The sequence below is a fragment of the Bos indicus genome, chromosome 16, assembly GCF_029378745.1.
Source record: "Bos indicus isolate NIAB-ARS_2022 breed Sahiwal x Tharparkar chromosome 16, NIAB-ARS_B.indTharparkar_mat_pri_1.0, whole genome shotgun sequence".
Lineage (NCBI taxonomy): Eukaryota > Metazoa > Chordata > Mammalia > Artiodactyla > Bovidae > Bos > Bos indicus.
The window spans coordinates 36,006,034-36,027,157 of record NC_091775.1 but is presented as its reverse complement, the minus strand read 5'-3'; the positions used below and the strand labels follow the sequence as shown (position 1 = coordinate 36,027,157).

Sequence of the window (21,124 nt, the reverse complement as noted above, 5' to 3'; positions counted from 1 at the left end):
TAGAAGTTCAGGTATCCAATCAAATATGGCTGCAAGAGTGAATGTGAATTTTACTCTCCAGGGCATATCCTGAGGAAGGCAAAATGAGGTGAAAAGATATATGGGGGGAGAAGGTAATGCCCAGTTTCCAAACTTGGCCTTTATCCATTCTTCTTTCCTCTTAGGGAGTATATACACACACCCCCCACACACACCCACACATGCATACACACAAATTTGTGGAGAAAGAAATCTCAATTCCCTCTTTATGAAGGAAGGAGGATGTTACAAAGGTATTATGATGCAATAAGGACCATATGAAGGACACTGGTAACATTATGAGGTCAGGAGTTTTACTGAAGTGTTTGCCTATATGAAATGCATTAGACCTAAGTCAGTGTTTTCCCTGCTATACTCCTACCCACAGTATGGGATGTTAAGATCAAAGGAATGAGACCTAGGGCAAAAACTGAGGCAGCAGGGAGGCATTGCAACAACTGGAAGGTTTTCCCAGTTGGCAAATTTACACTGTTATTTCTGGACAAAATAAAAGATTCCCTATGTCCTTATGGATATCAGGGAGGAAAAACATATCAACACTGCACTGCAGGTTAGCAGTTTCAGGACAGCCTTGAGAGGGTTTGAAAGATTGGTTGAACACGTAGCAGCCCAGAAAAGAGATGAAAGAGCTGGTGTGTTTGCCCCAAAAGAAGGTAAGATCAGTGAACATGGGGCAGTCTAGTTGGCTCTGTTGATTAGAACTGGGAATACTATCAAACAGAAAGATGATAGAATTTAATAATTTACAAATTACTTTAATAAATATAATTTAATTACTTCTTGTAACAGGGAGAGGCAACATAGCTGAATAGCAAAGACATTGAATGGGAGGGTGGTGTACAGTTCCTCATCTGACTCTGTCCTTGAATAGCTAAGTGGACTTGAGGAAGCTCTTTTCATTTCTCTGAATGTTCAGTTCAGTTCGGTTCAGTTGCTCAGTCGTGTCTGATTCTTTGTGACCCCATGAATCGCAGCACGCCAGGCCTCCCTGTCCATCACCAACTTCTGGAATTTACCCAAACTCATGTCCGTCGAGTCAGTGATGCCATCCAGCCATCTCATCCTCTGTCGTCCCCTTCTCCTCCTGCCCCCAATCTCTCCCAGCATCAGGGTCTTTTCCAATGAATCAACTCTTCGCATGGGGTGGCCAAAGTATTGGAGTTTCAGCCTCAGCATCAGTCCTTCCAATGAACACCCAGGACTGATCTCCTTTAGAATGGACTGGTTGGATCTCCTTGCAGTCCAAGGGAACCACAGTTCAAAAGCATCAATTCTTCAGCGCTCAGCCTTCTTCACAGTCCAACTCTCACATCCATACATGACCACAGGAAAAACCATAGCCTTGACTAGATGGACCTTTGTTGGCAAATAATGTCTCTGCTTTTGAATATGCTATCTAGGTTGGTCATAGCTTTCCTTCCAAGGAGTAAGCATCTTTTAATTTCATGGCTGCAGTCACCACCTGCAGTGATTTTGGAGCCCCCAAAAATAAAGTCAGCTGCTGTTTCCCCATCTATTTGCCATGAAGTGGTGGGACCAGATGCCATGATCTTATTTTTCTGAATGTTGAGCTTTCAGTTGTGTCCAATTCTTTGTGACCCCATGGACTGCAGACCATCAGGCTCCTCTGTCCATGGAATTCTCCAGGAAAGAATACTGGTGTGGGTAGCCATTCCATTCTCCAGGAGACCTTCCATAACCAGGGATCAAACCCAGGTTTCCTGTATTGCAGGCGGATTCTTTACCACTTGAGTGACTAGTGCATAGTGATCATTAGTAAGCCACATGAACTACCTGCCATCACTTTCCTTAAGGGTATCACAAGATCATAAAGAATTTTATAAGTAAGGCAAAGTTTCCTGCCTCACCACGGTTCACTCGCTGGGCCTCTCCTCATGTCTCTGCTGCTGCTGCTAAGTTGCTTCAGTCGTGTCCGACTCTGTGCGACCCCATAGATGGCAGCCCACCAGGTTCCCCCGCCCCTGGGATTCTCCAGGCAAGAACACTGGAGTGGGTTGCCACTTCCTTCTCCAATGCATTAAAGTGAAAAGTGAAAGTGAAGTCACTCAGTTGTGTCCAACTCTTAGCGACCCCATGGACTGCAGCCTAACAGTCTCTAGGCTGGAATAATTTCAAGCATGCCAAGGTAAGGAGATGGTGGTGAGCAGTGATCTGCCAGGATTACTAGAATCAGATACCAACACAGAACTGAACATATAGCTCCATGGTCAAGGTTGAAGGGGAGTGATGTAGTGTGTAGCTTCAGATCATTGAGGATAGCAGTGAAGAGCAAGGCTTAATGGTAGAGTAAAATTCTAACAGAACAAATCCTGCTGTTGTAAGGGAAGTAGTGGGGCCCACATAACTGCTAGAGGGTCAGCATGGCCAGCCTCTTAATATGCCAGGCTGGAGTAGGAAATGGCAACTCACTCCAGTATTTTTGCCTGGGAAATCCTATGGATAGAGGAGCCTGCTGGGCTACAGTCCCTGGGGTTGCAAAGAGAAGGACATGACTGAGTGACTGAACAACAATGACAACAACATAGTCATAAATAAGTGAAAATGTTGACTTTGGGCGTTCAAATCCAAACCAGTATTATTTGAATAGTCTTACTGACTTAAAAAACATGCACAACCTGAGAGCTGCGAGTTTAATTTTATTGGGGGCAAAATGGGGACTGCAGTCTGGGAGACAGCACCTCAGATGCCTGAGAGACTGCTCCAAGACGTAGTGGGGGAAGGTCAATATATGAGATTTTGGAGAAATGGGAGTTCATGCAATCAAGCACTTATCTTACAAAAGATTTTCTGCTAGTCACAAGGCGCTGATGTCACCATTAAGGGATTTAGGACTTTTGTAGATAGGAGGAGATTGCAAGGGATGGGATCATTAAATCAGTTCCTGAAAATATCTAACTATCTAAAGACCTGTTCCACCAGTTTTCCTGGAGCTTGTGCCTGCATGCTAAGTCACTTCAGTCCTATCCTACTCTTTGCGGCCCACCTCCTGTTTATGGAATTCTCCAGGCAAGAACACTAGAGTGGGTTGCCATGCCCTCCTCCAGGGGATCTTCCCGATCCAGGGATCAAACTCAAGTCTCTTACAACTCCTGCATTGGGAAGTGGGTTCTTTACCACTAGTGCCACCTAGGAACCCCTGCTCTCCACCCTGAACTCCCTTCAGAGTGTCAAAGGTCAGCTGCTACAGCAGCACAGATTCAATCCCAGCAAAGGCAGATGGCAAATGCCCTTGGCAACTGCCAATTTGTAGTTGATAGTATTTAAGAATTTACAAATCATTTTAATAAATAAAATTTAATTACTTCTCATGACAATTCTAAAAGGCAAATATTACTGTCATTGCTATTTTTGTTGTTGTTGAGTTGCTAAGTCATGTCCAACTCTTTTGTGACCCCATGGATGTCTAGTCAAAGCTATGTTTTTTCCAGTAGTCATGTATGGATGTGAGAGTTGGACCATTGAAGAAAGCTGAGTGCCAAAGAATTGATGCTTTTGAACTGTGGTGTTGGAGAAGACTCTTGAAAGTCCCTGAGACAGCAAGGAGACCAAACTAGCCAATCCTAAAGGAAATCAGTTCTGAATTTTCATTGGAAGGACTGATGCTGAAGCTGAAGCTCCAATACTTTGGCCACCTGATGCGAAGAACTGACTTATTAGAAAAGACCCTGATGCTGAGAAAGATTGAAGGAAGGAGGAGAAGGGGATGACAGAGGATGAGATGGTTGAGTGACATCACCAGCTCAATGGATATGAGTTCGAGTAAACTCTGGGAGTTGGTGATGGACAGGGAGGCCTGGCGTGTTGCAGTTCATGGGGTCCCAAAGAGTTGGACATGACTGAATGACTGAACTGAACTGGACTCTAGTCTGCCAGGCTCCTTATTGCTATTAGCTCCATTTTATTTGTTAACAAATGAGAGATACGTAAAAATCATCTGTTCAAGTCACTCAATTCCTAAGTGTTAGAGCTGACTCAGACCTTTTATTAATAGATATGCTTTTGTTAAACGATTAAGAACTTGGCTGGGCTTTCTAAACTACTCAATAAGCTTTCATGTTTCCCTAGTCCCCTTGTTAGTTTGTTTTAACTCTCTCTGTAACTGATTTTCCAAACCCTTGCACTTTTTCTCAGTCCTCAATGGGATCTCACCTCCTCTCAGTCAAGCTTCCAACATCATAAGTGAAAGCAAAGCCAAAAGATAAGAATTCTCTCAAACTCTCTTCCACTTCCAAATTACCTGAAGCAATACCTGTCCTCTCTTCCATGCCTCCTCCCCTCCAGAGCTGTTGCTACCTTGCTGCAACAACTGCAAAATCCTCCTTTTCCACTGGTTTTGTCCTCTAAAACTGAAATTATGATGACAGTCCTTACCTTGACTTTCTCTAAAGCTTGTATGTTTTTCCTTTGCTTCTCTGCTAAATTTCTGCATAGTGTCACCACTTCGCTTTCAATCAAGTATGGCTTCCTTCATCACTTTGCTGAAAAATCCTCTTACCAAGGTATTCGATCACCTAATATGCCTGCCAAATTCAACAACTTGTTTATATTTTCCAGCTTAGTTGGCCATTTCACTGCATAAACAGTTAGCTACTACTGCTTCTAGAAATTCTCTTCTGTGTCACTCATTAACACCACTCTCCTCTTATTTTTTCCTCTTCTCATTCTTTCTTTGCCTCTTTTTTTCTTGAGCTTTGCCTGCATTGTCTCTCAGTCTTACAGCATAGACATCAACTAACTAGTCTCCTAAGCCAGGTGTCTTGGTATAAATGTTGACTGTTTATTTCACGGCATCTCACTCTTGGGTTATTATAACAGCTTCTTTATATAATGGTTTTCTTGCCAAGAGTGATTCCTTTCTGTATAGTTCTGCTGGGAGATTTTCCATTAAAAATCCGTTTAGAATTTCCATATTCCTAGTATATTAGAGCACCCTTAAAATCCATATACATTAACTTGGCATCATCCCCTAACCTACTTCAGTTGTAGCTCCTTGGAATTGCCCTGCCTGCACCTTCTGTCCTAACATTAACTTCTCAGCATTTCCAAACCTGGCATACAGTTAACGACTCTGATTTTGCACGCATCATCCCTGCAAAGTGGTATACATTTCCTCCCTTTTTGAGGGTTTATGAATACTTCCTCATTTTTCAAGATCCAAATCAAACATCACTTCTTTACAAAAGCTTCCAAACTTTTCCTGAGCAAAGCCATCCTTAGAAATTTTGATGCACTTTATTGCCATCTCTGCTTTTGAACTGTGGTGTTGGAGAAGACTCTTGAGAGTCCTATGGACTACAAGGAGATCCAACCAGTCCATTCTAAAGATCAGTCCTGGGTATTCTTTGGAAGGAATGATGCTAAAGCTGAAACTCCAGTACTTTGGCCACCTCATGCAAAGAAGAGTTGATTCATTGGAAAAGACCCTGATGCTGGGAGGGATTGGGGGCAGGAGGAAAAGGGGAAGGCAGAGGATGAGATGGCTGGATGGCGTCACCGACTCAATGGATGTAAGTTTGAGTGAACTCCGGGAGTTAGTGATGGACGGGGAAGCCTGGCATGCTGTGGTTCATGGGGTTGCAAAGAGTCAGACATGACTGAGCGACTGAACTGAACTGAACTGATTGCCATCTTAAGGAATTTACTGCTAATCTTAACTTGTTGAAATTGATATACATGTGTGTATTCCTGCCTTTTCTTTCCAGCATTGAACTGTGAGTGCTTTGAAGACTTGGTAACCTTAGGGTTAGCCCAGAGTCTGAAGCCAGGAAGCACTCCTTAAATGTGTGCTAAACAAATAAACCTTGCTTAAATCTACAAGCTTGCAATTACAAAGCCACAATGAAAATTTCTTTCTCTAGTATGTATGTTTGGAGAAGGCACTGGCGACCCACTTCAGTACTTTTGCCTGGAAACTTCCATGGACGGAGGAGCATGGTAGGCTGCAGTCCATGGGATTGCTGAATCCGACACGACTGAGCGACTTCACTTTCACTTTTCACTTTCACGCATTGGAGAAGGAAATGGCAACCAACTCCAGTGTTCTTGCCTGGAGAATCGCAGGGACAGGGGAGCCTGGTGGGCTGCCATCTACAGGGTCGCACAGAGTCGGACACGACTGACGTGACTTAGCAGCAGCAGCAGTATATATGTTTATATACACACACATATACATATATATACATATATTTATGTTTATAGAGAGAGAACACATATATATTATAGACATATATATATATACATTTTTATAGTATATTATACTATAACTAATGTGTAATGTACTAGTGGACTAAACTAAAAGATTGAGAAGGGAGAAATGTATCTGAATTTTGATCAGACTGCTAATACTGGCATACATTCATTTTTGTTGTTGTTGTTTAGTTGCTTAGTTGTGTCTGACTCTTTTGAGATACCATGGACTGTAGCCCACCAGGCCCCTCTGTCCATTGGAATTCCAAGGCAAGAATACTGGAGTGGGTTATCATTTCCTTCTCCAGGTGATCTTCCCAACCCTAGAGATCGAACCTGTGTCTCCTCCCTGGCAGGTGGATTCTTTACCAGTGAGCCACTTGGGGAGCCCCAAATCGGATCTACCTCTCACCATAGGCAAGATTGGCAAGAAGCTGAGAACTACAGAGAATGTTTCTTAATGGCACCGTTGTTTACCTCAAAAACTATATCAAGTATATTGTAGGAGTTCATCTGTGCAATATTGCTCTTAAATCTTCTTGTTAATTACCCAATAGACTTAAAATCATCTGAGGAAAGAAAAGTCTTACATTCCTTATCCAGTGGCATTTAGAATGAGACATCTATCTTTACTAGTTGGTATGAATTTAAAACAGCTAAGCAATTTGGATCTCTCATATGAATTTCAAACTTAATATTACCAAGATTGAATGGTTTATTTTTCTCAAGAAATATGACTCTTACTCGTTTTCCCCTGTTTTGGTAAATAGTACCAATATCTGTTCAGTTTTGAAATCAGAAACCTGAGTGTCATTCTAGAGCAAGGTTTCTCAACCTTGATACTGTTGACATTTGGGGCTTGATAATTCTTTCTTCTGTCTGTATGTGTATTCTATGTGTATGTGTGTGAGGCCAGGAGTGGGGGTGGGCTATCTTGTGCACTGCAGAATATTTAGTGGCATCTCTGGTTTCTACCCACCAGATGTCAGTAGCATCTTTATTCCTCATTGTAACAATCAAAAATGTCTGCAGATATTGCCAAATAGGTAGGGCAAACTCTCCCAATAATAACCATTACTCTAGAATCCAGCCTGTCCTTCACTCACAAATTCTGTCCCCCAAACTTACAAGCTGTTGCAAGTCTTTGCAATTCTACTTCCAGCCATATCTCACCATCTCACTGATCTCTCTTTGGTGCCTGTGTGTGTATGTGTGTATGAGTTGTTCAGTCATGTCCGACTCTCTGCGATCCCATGAACTGTAGCCCCCCAGGCTTCTCTGTCCATTGAATTCTCCAGGCAAGAATACTGGAGTGGGTTGTCATTTCCTTCTCCAGGGATCTTTCCTACCCAGGAATTGAATCCAGGTCTCCTGGATTGCAGGCAGATTATTTACCATCAGTGCCTATACCACTTATCATTCAGCTAAGGACACTTTCAAGAATGAAAGGGATTGTTATTAATAATTAAGTGGACAAAATAGGTGGGCTTCCCAGGTGGCTAAGTGGTAAAGAATCCACCTGCCAATGCAGGAGATGTGAGTTCAATCCTTGGGTCAGGAAGATCCCCTGGAGGAGGAAATGGCAACTCACTCCAGTATGCTTGCCTGGGAAATCCCCTGGACAGAGGAGCCTGGCAGGCTACAGTTCATGGGGTGGCAAAGAGTTAGACAAGATTGAGCAACTGAGCACACTCACAGAGAAAAGAGGCATAAATGTATCATCTTGACCTAAGCCTCCACATCTGAAACCTGAATTAAATACTCAAACCCCTCACTAACTTTATAGTTTTCATCCTTGTCTCCTTATAGCAACCAGGGTCTTTCAAACGCTCTGGTAATAGCTCACCACCATGCTTAGAATAAAATACAAACTTCTAACTCTAACTTGGCCCTCCTTCCTCTCTGATCTCACCTCATGATAACTTTCCCCAGTCTTCACTATGCTTCATATCACTGACTTTTCCAGAACACACCAAGCTCTTTCCTGCCTTAGCATCTTTGTGTTTGTCAGCCTCTACCTAAAATGCTCTTCTCTAGCTTTAGCATATGTCTGACTCCTTTTGCTTATCAGGTCTCAGCTTTGTTGCTTTTTACCTGTCCTTAGAAAGGGATTCCCTCGGGTCCACCCTCACTCACCAGCATAGGATAATTCTATTAACATCACATCTCCCTATTGATTTCCTTCTGAGCATTTATCTCACTCTCAACGATTCTCACATTGTTACTAAGATATGACCTACGTACAGTAAAGCACAGAAAGCGCACTGTTCTTAAGTGTATAACTCAATACATTTGGACATATATAAACATACCTGTAGGTATCAACTAAATCAAGACAGAGAATATCTCTACCATTCCTGAATGTTCTCTCATGCCCTGTTATGCAGATAACCACTAATCCAATGTCCATCTCTAATAATTAGTTTTCCTGTCATAGCCCATAAATATTTTATTCACTTGATTTTCTGTTTATCCCATTAGAATATAAACTACCAGAAGAAGGGGTCTTGCCTACCTAGTTTTCCATTCTATGACCACTGTCTAGCTCAGCTCTGACACATAAGTTGCTTAATGTATATTTGTGTCTAGCTCCTTGTTGTCCTGTAACTCAATAGCTACGCCCCAGTGAATCATGAAATTTGTCAAAATCAACATTCAGTCAATGGTGTGGTTTGTGTACATGTGTGTTTACAGTGTCAAATAGTCAACAACTGTTCTTCATAGTGATTGTAATTATGTCCATTTAAAACATGGGAAACTAGAAAGTTAGAAATATTAAGTTACTAGTATGGCTCACAAAAAATCAATAATTATCAAAGCTTAGTTCAGTTCAATTCAGTCGCTCCATCATGTCCAACTCTTTGTGACCCCATGAACCACAGCACGCCAGGCCTCCCTGTTCATCACCAACTCCCGGAATCCACCCAAACCCATGTCTATTGAGTCGGTGATGCCATCCAACCATCTCATCCTCTGTCGTCCCCTTCTCCTCCTGCCCTCAATCTTTCTCAGCATCAGAGTCTTTACAAATGAGTCAGCTCTTCACATCAGATGTCCAAAGCACTGGAGTTTCAATTTCAACATCAGTCCTACCAATGAACACCCAGGACTGATCTCCTTTAGGATGAACTGGTCAGATCTCCTTGCAGTCCAAGGGACTCTCAAGAGTCTTCTCCGACACAACAGTTTAAAAGCATCAGTTCTTTGGCACTCAGCTTTCTTCACAGTCCAACTCCCACATCTGTACATGACCACAGGAAAAACCATAGCCTTGACTAGATGGACCTTTGTTGACAAAGTAACATCTCTGCTTTTTAATATGCTCTCTAGGTTGGTATAACTTTCCTTCCAAGGAGTAAGCATCTTTTAATTTCATGGCTGCAATCACCATCTGCAGTGATTTGGAGCCCCAAAAAAGAAAGTCAGCCACGGTTTCCACTGTTTCCCAATCTATTTCCCATGAAGTGATGGGACCGGATGCCATGATCTTCGTTTTCTGAATGTTGAGCTTTAAGCCAACATTTTAACTCTCCTCTTTCACTTTCATCAAGAGGCTTTTTAGTTCCTCTTCACTTTCTGCCATAAGGGTGGTGTCATCTGCATATCTAAGGTTACTGATATTTTCCCAGCAATCTTGAATCCAGCTTGTGCTTCTTCCAGCCCAGCGTTTCTCATGATGTACTCTGCATATAAGTTAAATAAGCAGGGTGACAATATATAGCCTTGACGTACTCCTTTTCCTATTTGGAACCAGTCTGTTGTTCCATGGCCAGTTCTAACTGTTGCTTCCTGACCTGCATACAGCTAGAGTCCAGATTTTTTTTTTTTTACTTTGTCTAGCACCCACTCCAGTACTCTTGCCTGGAGAATCCCAGGGATCAGGGAGCCTGGTTGGCTTCCATCTATGGGATCGCACAGAGTCGGACATGACTGAAGCGACTTAGCAGCAGCAGCAGCACGTGGCAAGTTAGTGATAAAAATTCAGGAAAAGTCAGATGTTATCCAAGACTTTAGGAAATTTGACATTAGTAAAAATTATTTCAAGGAGAGAGATTTTAGAAGAGATAGTGAAAAACAGATTGGAGCCTTTCAACAATTACAGAACAACTGCAAATTGTAAAGAGAAAGAGCGAAGTTACACAAATAATGACAGTAGATACAAAGAACATTACTGAATAGGTTCTGCATGTAAAGGATTGGGATAAACTGTGAAAAATAATGCATTACAAGGGTGTAGGGGCAGGAGAATTCTGGGAACCAAGGAACCTGCAGGTAGGTTGTTACCAGACCACTTCCAGTAACAACCTTTTTGCTGAGACCTAAGAGGAGTAAGGGGCAAGTGAGGGCTCAGGATCTGTGGGAGTTCCACTGAAAGGTGGTATGGAGACCTGTCTTTCATGTGTTGAATGAATTCACCTCTCTTTCCTTTAACATGTATCAGAACTTTATTATGAGCTGAACTCTCTCATCACATACTCCTGTTCCCATTCTTCTTTCTTTCACAGGAGTTCTCCCCACCCCCAGTAAATTTCTTGCAATTCTGCATCTGTCTTGGGTCTGCTTCTTAGAGATGAATGAAACACCCTCACTTTACATAATATGTAAAAATATGCTGAGATGAACTAACGACATAATGGAAGAAATAATATAATTTTGGTGAGGAAAAAAACAAAACAAAAGAAGACATGCTCTTTACTCACTTTTATTGTCTAACAAATATTAGTTTGAGGAAATACTCCTGTTAGTAAAACTTCTTCCTAATAGGAAAGAAGTAATTCACTTTCTTACCTTTGTATTCCTGAACAAGACTTCTAAAATAATTGAAATAAAATCTATGGGGGAGATACTAAACACCAAAGTAAATTATTTCTTTCTGACTACATAATATTCTAGCCAAGAGCTTCGTTATGTTCCCATGGAAAGATCTTTAAACTTTAGAAGTTGTTATAGGTTGAAATAAGGACATAGATTGGGCTTCCCAGGTGGCTCAGTGGTAAAGAATCCACCTGCTAGTGAAGGAGACATGGGTTCAATCCTCGAGTTGGGAAGATCCCCTGGAGGAGGGCATGGCAACCCAGTCCAGTATTCTTGACTGAAGAATCCCCATGGACAGAGGAGCCTGGTGGGCTACAACCCATGGGATCACAAAGAGTCAGATATGACTTAGCAACTAAACCATCACCACCAGGAAATAAATTAGAAAATAGAAAAAGCAACTAAAAATGCAGTATAGTCCTTTGAATTTTCTGACAATGTTCTTGTGCTTTGTTACAATGCAGATGCAGTTGATTATGACAAGTTTTACAAGATGGTACAGGAACTCTTTGGTCCAGAAGTGAAGAGTCAAGATGTGAAATGCTTTTATAGGAAGCTCTGCAACAACCCAGATGCATCTATAGACTGGTGTGAGGTATCCACTTTTCTTGTTTATAATATGAAAATCTGGTATTATTTTCCCTTGTTCAGCAAAAAATAAGTGTTAACCCCATAGGGGTTAACCACAGTGTGCCGTGGTTTCAATGCCTATACCCATTAAAGGCAAGGCACTGCCCATAATTAAGTGAGTAAGGCAGACAGAGTAAGGTTTTCATTACATTCTAAATGAGATATTCTTTTTCAGTAGTGTCAATGTATATAAATTTCAGTATATCCATATTTTTAAGAGAAGAATGAGGTTGACCAGCTCTTACGTTTGCCGAGTCATTTTCTTATCAGTCTGGTATTGACTCCTTAGATATCGTTCTGGTGTTATTGGAAGAACATATGTGAAGAAGCATATTTGATTGCAAAATAATCTGTGAACTATGGAAAAAGAGAGGGGAAATTCTTCACTCCTCATTTAAAACTCACAGAAGACTGCATTCTATAGATATGTTTATAAATCTAAAAGGATTTGAGGTAACTTAGAATTGAAAAAATTGCACACTGCATACAGAGTAATCAAAATGATCTCTTAAATTATTTGGCTGTCTCTGAAAAATCAGTAGATATAGTAGAAAAAGAAATAGCAAGGATTTAATGGATTTGACTATCACATTTAAGGAACTAGTAAATATGTGTATATAGAATTTTGAATCAAAGATTTAGAAGAGATACATCTTCTCAATTATATATAGGGCCATCACAAAATTGACTATGTGGAAAGCTAAAAGTAATATTTCAATTGATTCCAATTTGATAAAATCAGAAACCAATAGTAAATGATAGCTCAGATCCTCAAAGTCAAACAAATAAATTCATCAATTAATTTTGGGGGAAAAATTGCAAACAAAAAAGTATTTCTATTAAGCCTTTAAGGAACACAAAATTCCCAAACTGAAACCAAGAAAAAGCCTGCAGGACCTTCCCAGTAGGTCTGGGACAATACAAACTGCTCTGTGTCCTTGCTTGTTGTTGATTGGGAAAAGCAGCTATAGAAATATACCATGACTCCCTAGGCTGTCCGTGTAGAGTGAAGGACAGGCCCTAGCAGTTAACGTTTGGGAAGTACAGAATGCAGAAACAAAGACAGGAGAGTCAGGCAGGAGAGTACCTATAACTCGAGCAGTTATGGCTATAGCTTAAAAGAGTTAAACATAACAGATCTATCCTAAAGACCCCAGATTCTGTTTTAAAGACATAACCCTAAGTATGAAGCAAGTACCTAACTTTTGCAGATATTAAAACACCCACCAGGTTGACTGCAACTTTAACCAGAAGTTCACTGCATCAGTATGCCCCTGGCATGTAGCCCCCAGACTAGTTAGAACCAGAAAACTGAAAATGGAGATTCCAACACATCAGCTAATCAGGGAATTTGAGCACAAGCTGATTTTTATTGTGAGCACAAGCTGATCACATACCCTGATTCTTAGTATCTGACTTATTTCACTTAGCATAATACTCTCAAGGTCCAGCATGTTATTGCAAACAGCAGGATTTCCTTTTATCTAACCTAACAACTCAAACTCATGTTCATCGAATCAGTGATGCCATCGAACCATCTCATCTTCTGTGATCCCCTTCTCCTCCTGCCTTCAATCTGTCCCAGCATCAGGGTCTTTTCTGAGGAGTCAGTTCATTGCATCAGGTGACCAAAACATTGGAGCTTCAGCATCAGTCATTCCAATGAATATTCAGGACTGATTTTCTTTAGGATTGACTGGTGCTCAGCTTTCTTTATGGTCCAACTCTCACATCCAAAAATGATCACTGGATATATTGGGTGGGCCAAAAAGCTCCTTTGGCTTTTTAAATAAAAATAAAAGACACATTTTTCATTTTTCACCAAGAACCTTATTGAACAATGTCTTCAATGCTTTGTTCCACTGCCTTCAGCAATTTTTCAGGCAACTTCATAATTCTGTCTTCTCAAAACTTCTCACCTTTTTGAGCAAAGAACTGTTCCAGGTGCCTTTTTCAGTCTTCAGGAAAATTGAAACTTTTTCCATTAAGAGAATTTTGTGAAGACTTCTGAAGGTGCAGTGTCTGGAAAATATGGTGGATGAATCAGAACTACCCAGCCAAGCTGTAACAGTTTTTGCCTGGTCATCAAAGAAACATGAGGTCTTGTATTATCCTGATGGAAGATTATGCACTTTCTGTTGACTAATTCCTGACACTTTCCATTGAGTGCCGCTTTCAGTTGGTCTAATAGTAGGTGGTGCTTGTTGGAATTAATCCTTTGGTTTTCTGGAAGAAGCTCATAATAGAGGAGTTGCTTCCAGTCTCACCATGTACACTACATCACCTTCTTTGGATGAAGACCGGCCTTTGGTGTGGTGGTGTCATTTCACTTGCCCCATGATATTTTATACTCCTTATTATTATACAGTATCCACTTTTCATTGCCTGTCATAATTTTTTTTTCAAAAAATGGAAAGTTTTCATCACATTTCAGTAGAGAATTGCATGTGGAAATATAGCCAAGAAGGTTTTGTTCATTTAACTTATGCGGAACCCAAACATCAAAGTGATTAACATAGCCAGGCTGGTGCAAGTGACTTTCAAGGCTCGACTTGGATGCTTTGACTATAGTGGCTATCTCCTGGGTGGTATAACATTGATGTTCTCAGTGAGTGTCTGGATTGGATTGTCATCAACCACTCTACCTGACCACAGAGTACTGTCTAGTGTGAAACCTCCAGCATGAAACTTTGCAAACCACTTTTGACATGTTTCATCAGTCATGGCACCTTCTCCATACAGAGGACAAACTTTTTGCCCTTTTTTTTTTTGCATTGCAACTATGTTTTAACATTTCTTGAAATAATGAAGCATAATATGCCAAAATGTTGCTTTTTTCCTTTATTCAATATTAAAAATGGCTACATAAAAATTCACCAATTTGATGTTTTTTCTAAAAAATGCATGCTGATATGACAGCTGTGACAATCTAATAAAATTAGTTCTTTTTTTACATTTTCAAAAAATCCAATTTATCATAGCCAGGTTCTCAAAGTTCATTGCACATTTAAAACTGCCTTCATGCATTTTGTATATTCAGTTCAGTTCAGTCACTCAGTCATGTCCGACTCTTTGTGACCCCATGAATCCCAGCATGCCAGGCCTCCCTGTCCATCACCAACTCCCAGAGTTCACTCAAACTCATGTCCATTGCGTCGGTGATGGCATCCAGCCATCTCATCTTCTGTCGTCCCCTTCTCCTCCTGCCCCATGGGATCACAAAAGAGTTGGACATGACTTAGTGACTAAGCAACAAAAATACTGTAAACCTGAAACTATTTGCTAACTTCAAAAATGAGAAAAGAATGCTCCAGGATAGGTTTAAAAATGAGTTGCATACTGGTTTTTATTTTTCTTTATCTGCTTTTTATTTTCTCCAAATATTCTACATTGAACATGTGTTCCTTAGGTAATCAGGGAATAAAAAAAAAAGTATAGTTAAAAAAGATGAATCACTTAATGCATGTAGCAAGCCCTTTAAATAACATAGTTAAAAGGAAAATTAACACTGTAAAGCATCATCAATAGTCATAAAATTCTCTAAAATGTCCCACTGGTTACTAGACTGAAATTTAAACCATTGAAAGAGAAATTTTGAGATTCTTGAGGCTACAGCCCATCACAAGAAAGTAGATGTTTTTTGTTCTTTAAAAACATTCTTTGTAAACCTTTTTTTTCAAAGTGTAATAACAGATAAAGACAGCTAAAGAGGGGTCTCTTTGAAAGGCCTTTATATTGTATAATATCTCAAATTTTTTCTCAATAAATGTTAGTAATTTGATGTTTTTAGTATTCTTTGGAAATTGCTTATGGTAAGTATTGCAATATTGTATCACTAAGCTTAAAAATAGCAAAATGTATCATTTTCATAAGAGCAGATGTCCTATAGGATGGCACCTATCATAGATGTGACTGTAAACCACATATATGACAGATTGCATGGCTAATGTACTGACCGGGCAAGCAGCAAAGGTACCCAGTGGACAGTTTAGAACTTGCAAAGAGGATATTAACACAAATATTCATTCCTATTGTCATTTCACATTATTATCTGAAAATTATCTCACACGACTATCTGAAGTTAAATAGCCTGCTAATATTGGTATTTGTGTTGTATTTTGCACAAATAGCTTATTGTGTTGAATTGTGTTTATAAAAGGAGGATGTGATAGGCAGAATGCTAAAGATGTCCCCCATGCCAGCCACCCGCCCCAAGATTCTTGTCCTGTGGTCATCCAATAAAACATCAGAGTAATTTAGGTACTGCTGTGAAGGGACTTGGACTGCAAGGAGATCCAACCAATCCATTGTAAAGGAGATCAGGCCTGGGTGTTCTTTGGAAGGAATGATGCTAAAGCTGAAACTCCAGTACTTTGGCCACCTCATGCGAAGAGTTGACTCATTGGAAAAGACTCTGATGCTGGGAGGGATTGGGGGCAGGAGGAGAAGGGGATGACAGAGGATGAAATGGCTGGATGGCATCACTGACTCGATGGACGTGAGTCTGAGTGAACTCCGGGAGTTGGTGATGGACAGGGAGGCCTGGCGTGCTGCGATTCATGGGGTAACAAACAGTCAGACACGACAGCGAATGAACTGACTGACTGACTGTGAAGGGACTTTGCAGATGCAATTACAATGACTAATTAGTTACCTTAAAATAGACTGTCCTGTATTATCTGGGTGGACCCAATGTAGTCACAGGAGTCCTTAAAAAGGGAAGAAGAAGGCGGAAGAAGATTCTAAGTGTGAAGGACGTGAAGCACCACTGCTGGTGCTGAGATGTAGGGGCCCAAGTAGTAGGACTGAAAAGAGGCCTCTGAAAGGTAGGGGCAGCCCCACCTGACAGTTAGCAAGGGCATGAGGACCTCCGGCCTTCCTTTCAGCATGCTCTCGATCCTTCAAAGGGAATTAGATGCTGCATGCAGAATGTTTCATACTCATGGAAAGTTAGCTTCAATTTCTGAAAAGTAATAAATTTCTTAATCTTTTAATGAATATTGGTTTTGCTGATGGGAAGAAAAAAATGGAAAAATACAAAAGAGTCTTTGATAATCTTGGTCTTCCCAAGGAATAAAACCTAATTGTAGGAAATTATTAAGGCAGTTGATAGATGTTGTGAGGTTTGGATGTGGGAGAATGTAAAGGAGGAAGTAGCAACATTTGTGAAACAACTGATGGAAGGATATGTAAACACATAAAGCTAAGCCATTACCTACATCAAAATAAACAAATGTTATTATAACAGACTGATATATAGTTGGTCCCTCACGGGCAGCTTCTTAGAAAGGTGCGCTCCCAGGCCTACAAGTCCGAACTGCACTTGAGTAGGATCCAGTGGTTCATATCCACACTTGAGTTTCAGAAGCTCATTCTACTCATTTACTAACAAGACTAGCTAATCTCAAGTTTATGAGAAATACAGTGTCATTAACTTCTAAGAACTTTATTTCTGCTTATCATAAGACAACTGAAAAAATAGCTATCTTATGTTTCAAATTCCTTGGAATTACACAATCTTGACAATTTATTCACAAATAAAAAGTACTTTATTTCTTCAAGATATTCTTTTTATAGTAATTGATTAATGCAATTCCTGGAGGGTAGGATTTGGAACAGTAAAATTCCAAAGTGAGTGTAAGTGTTAGTTTCTCAATTGTGTCCAACTCTTTGCCACCCCATAGACTGTAGCCCACCAGGCTCCTCTGTCCATGGAATTCTCCAGCAAGAATATTGGAATGGGTAACCATTGCCTTCTCCAGGGGATCTTCCTGACCCAGGGATCAAACTTGGGTTTCCTGAACTGCAGGCAGATTCTTAATTGCCTGAGCCACCAGGGAAAGCCCAACCCCCACCCCCCTCCCCTACCACCAATAAAGAAATGAAAAGTCTTGCTCAGGAAGATTTATGGAAAATGGGTAGGAATAGTTATTTGAGAGTGGCAAAATTCAGCATCAGTGTTCTCAATTGAGCACTGAGAACTGTCTGATGAAGACTGATTTGATTTCCAAACAAGTGCCAGCTCCTAATTGAACTATCAGTCTGAGCAAGGACATCAGCCTGGGACATCAGTTTATCCATTGGAAAGAAAAATCTACGACTGCTCAAAACTCATGCCCATCAGCATGCAGTATGCTGAATAATGTTAAACCGCCTTCTGATATTTATATCAGAACTTTGTATTTATAAAGCAATGTGTTGATTGTTAATTCAAAGTAAGCCTTCAGATTCAACTGACATTAAATCTCTTAGTCTATAGCCATTTCTGAGATACTGTGAGTGTTTACCTGTGTTGTTTGGATTTTCAGATCTTTGGCTACTTTTCCTCTGAAGAAGATTCTCTTATTAACCAAATGGATGAAGAAAATTTGGTTTTCCTCGTTTCTAGAAAACAGCGAGTTGTCATTTCAGGTGATAATTTAATTTCCCTAACAAATTAACATGGGTTTTAATATTTTATCAAAAATAAATAGTGGGAATACATTTCCATTGAACCATTTTCCATCTTATTTACTTGATCAGTAATTTATAACAAGAGAGGGGAGTGACAGTTTCAAATGCAGTATCAGAAGAAACTTGCAGTCGAGTTGGAAATATTATCGTTGCTCTGAAGGACACTAAGTAGGGAATATAAGGAGGGAAAACTCCCATTTTTCAGAAATGGTTCAGATCTCAAGTTAAATCTCTCCACAGTGTCACCTCAATAATGTGTGCTCCAGTACCAAATGGATCAATCACATTTTTAAAAATATATATTCTTAAAATTGAATTTTCAAGTTTTCACTTACTAGTGCTCTTTCCCAAGCTCCCATCCTTGATTATATTATAGAGGTTAGCCTTAACACCTCTCAGACTGTGCATTTGGGTCAATAACAGAGGAGTGTTAGCTCAGTTTGAGGTCTCCAGTTTAGATATGTCATTTGCTGTAAAATTTGAGCCTGGGTCCCGTGAATTCATTTCCCTGTCCACTATTGAAGCCATGGGTTTTCCTTCTTTTCTTCCCTCCAGGGTGGGAGAAGTCTAGGATGTGGAAAGAATCTGTCTCTGTCCTCAAGCATTTCATCTCAAATTCTGAGATGAAGGACATAGTCTAGATCAAATCTGGTGTTCTTTAAAAAAGAAGAAAAAAAAAAAAAACCCTGAACTTAATTCAGTCCTTTGTGAACAAAACCCACCCTGGTTTTTGACCCTTCCTTAGCCCAACAATAGAGCTCACCAGAGCCTAAACTCCGGGCTTCTCCATGGGAACTGTCATCAAAGAACAGAAGCTAGGGAGCAGCGGTGATCCTGCTGTCATCACTTGAGTGGCCAGTGACCAGGGGAGACGTGTTTCTGGCCTCCTAAATTAGAATTTCAAAAGCATCTTTATAGATGGCCATTGAGTTCTGTAACTTGTTTATTCACTCAACAAATATTTGTTAAGATCTACTTTGTAAGCCAGGCTTCCCTAGTGGCTCAGTGGTAAAGAATCTGCCTGCCAATTCAGAAGACATGGGTTCAGTCCCTGGGTCGGGAAGATCCCCTGGAGAAGGAAATGACAACCCACTCCAGTATTCCTGCCTGAAGAATTCCATGGACAGAGGAGCCTCGCTGGCTACAGTCCATAGGGTTGCAAAAGAGCTGGACATGACTTAGTGACTAAACAGCTTTGTGAACTAGGTGACTTTCTAAGTGCTGGGAACACAGTGGTGAACAAACAATCATAAATCCCTGACCTCATGGAATCTATATTCTAATGGGGGAAGAGACAGACAATTAAAAAAAAAAAAAAAAAAAGACTAAATTAAGCACTATAGAAAAAAATAATAAAATGAGCAGATTGTGGAGAAAAATAAAGCAGGAGTGTGGGAGGAAGTTGAAGTTGGTTTGGACACGCGAACATGTGCTGGGACTTAAAACAGGGTAGTTGGGAAAGACGTGGAGGAGATACGCGAATAAAGCACACACTCCACGCTGAAGTGGAGTGGTGGGGGAGGGAGAACAGCAGAAGAGGGGGAGGTTAGAGCCGCAGCAGCGGTGAGGGCACTGATGTCCAGGGCCTTGAGGCCACACTAAAGACTTCTGAGACAAACAACTGTGAGAGGGCCTGGCCGGAGTTACACTTCGACAAATGTTCTGGCCTCTGTGATTAAAGTGGTCTATAGTGGGGAGGGAATGGAAGCAGGAAACATGTTGGTGGCTTGGCATAAAATATTCTCAACAGTTTTTGTGTTTTTTTTTTCATAGTGACCCCTCCAAGCAGTCTTTTGGAACTTTTTTCCTAATTGCAGGAAAATCCTGCAGGAAAATTTTCCTGCAGGAAAATCCATCCCCAACTCCCTCTCAACCTCATTTCCCCAAGCTTCAGACATTTTAATATCTCAGATACTGTGTCTCTGCCTATGGATTGTATGTACATCCGAACTTTGACACAGAGAGTAAGAGTTGTTTACATGCCTTGCCCACCAAGAACCAATTTGTACCCTTTTGGAGAAAATAATTTCTCTGTTGAGAATGTGTGGGTTAGGCAGATAATACTGGAGTATGAAATTTGTTCCCTTGCTTTTCCTCCCTAAACATTTGCAATTATAAAATCTTGATTTAAATCATCCTGGGAAGAGGCTCAATATGTGTGGCTTTATCATTCAGCACATAGGCAAAGAAACAGGAAAGTGTTTTCTCCAAAATACATTAAAAAAAAAAAAAGAAAGCCTAAAACAGTATTAAGGCAGTTTCATTTTTTTGTACTGGAAAGCCTGAGATAGTATTAGACTTTCGTTCTGTGTAAATCACATGGTGACAGTTCAAAGAAAGGATTCCTGAATGTGAAGATCTTGAAATAATTCTAAAAGACATTTGGAAAACTCATTCTCTGAAATGTGCATGTTGTGATCTTAACAGCTTCTATGGGAGATCATGGACCACGTTTAGTTGGAAAGCATTAAAAAGTCAGATTAGTATCTCTAAGGATAATTAAAAAGCAATCATTGCTCATTTTTTTTGGTTTTATTCTACTTTAGTTTTAAAGTAACTAGAGCCTTTCTAGCTTAACGTTGGTTGTTTCCTTTTTCTTTTATGATTAAAACTCTAACAAGTGACTTTTAGGGTCTTTACTGCTAGGAGCTGAAATGAGTGTGTGCCATTCACAGGGAGTAGAAGACGGGATGTGATTAAGTGCATTGTCAAGATCCCTCAGTTGGATTTACTAATAACAGCTTCTCAGAAAGGAATGATAACAGTCTTCAATAGCCAGGTAATTTGAGAGCTTGGTTTCCTTCCTCTCCTACCTTTCTCTTTTGTTTTGTCTATGCATTATGCCTATGTATCAGATGCAGCAGAAACCGTAACCATATTTAAGAGTTATTCCAAGAAATAAAACCAAGTATTATTAAAACAAGAAGTTTGCTCAACCCCAGAGCAGCTTTTGAGAATTTAGTAACCACATTTGTCATTG

General features: G+C 40.3%; 1 protein-coding gene across 1 annotated transcript in view; it reads left to right on the top strand.

The window, feature by feature from the left end:
- Positions 1 to 366: 366 nt before the first annotated feature.
- WDR64 (WD repeat domain 64) overlaps positions 367 to 21,124 on the top strand; it is a 121,030-nt gene continuing 100,272 nt past the window's right edge. The window contains exons 1-4 of the mRNA XM_070768109.1: positions 367 to 692; positions 11,526 to 11,656; positions 18,000 to 18,102; positions 20,820 to 20,923. Coding sequence (XP_070624210.1) covers positions 548 to 692; positions 11,526 to 11,656; positions 18,000 to 18,102; positions 20,820 to 20,923 — 483 coding nt within the window. The 5' untranslated portion in view covers positions 367 to 547. The remainder of the gene's footprint in view (positions 693 to 11,525; positions 11,657 to 17,999; positions 18,103 to 20,819; positions 20,924 to 21,124) is intronic.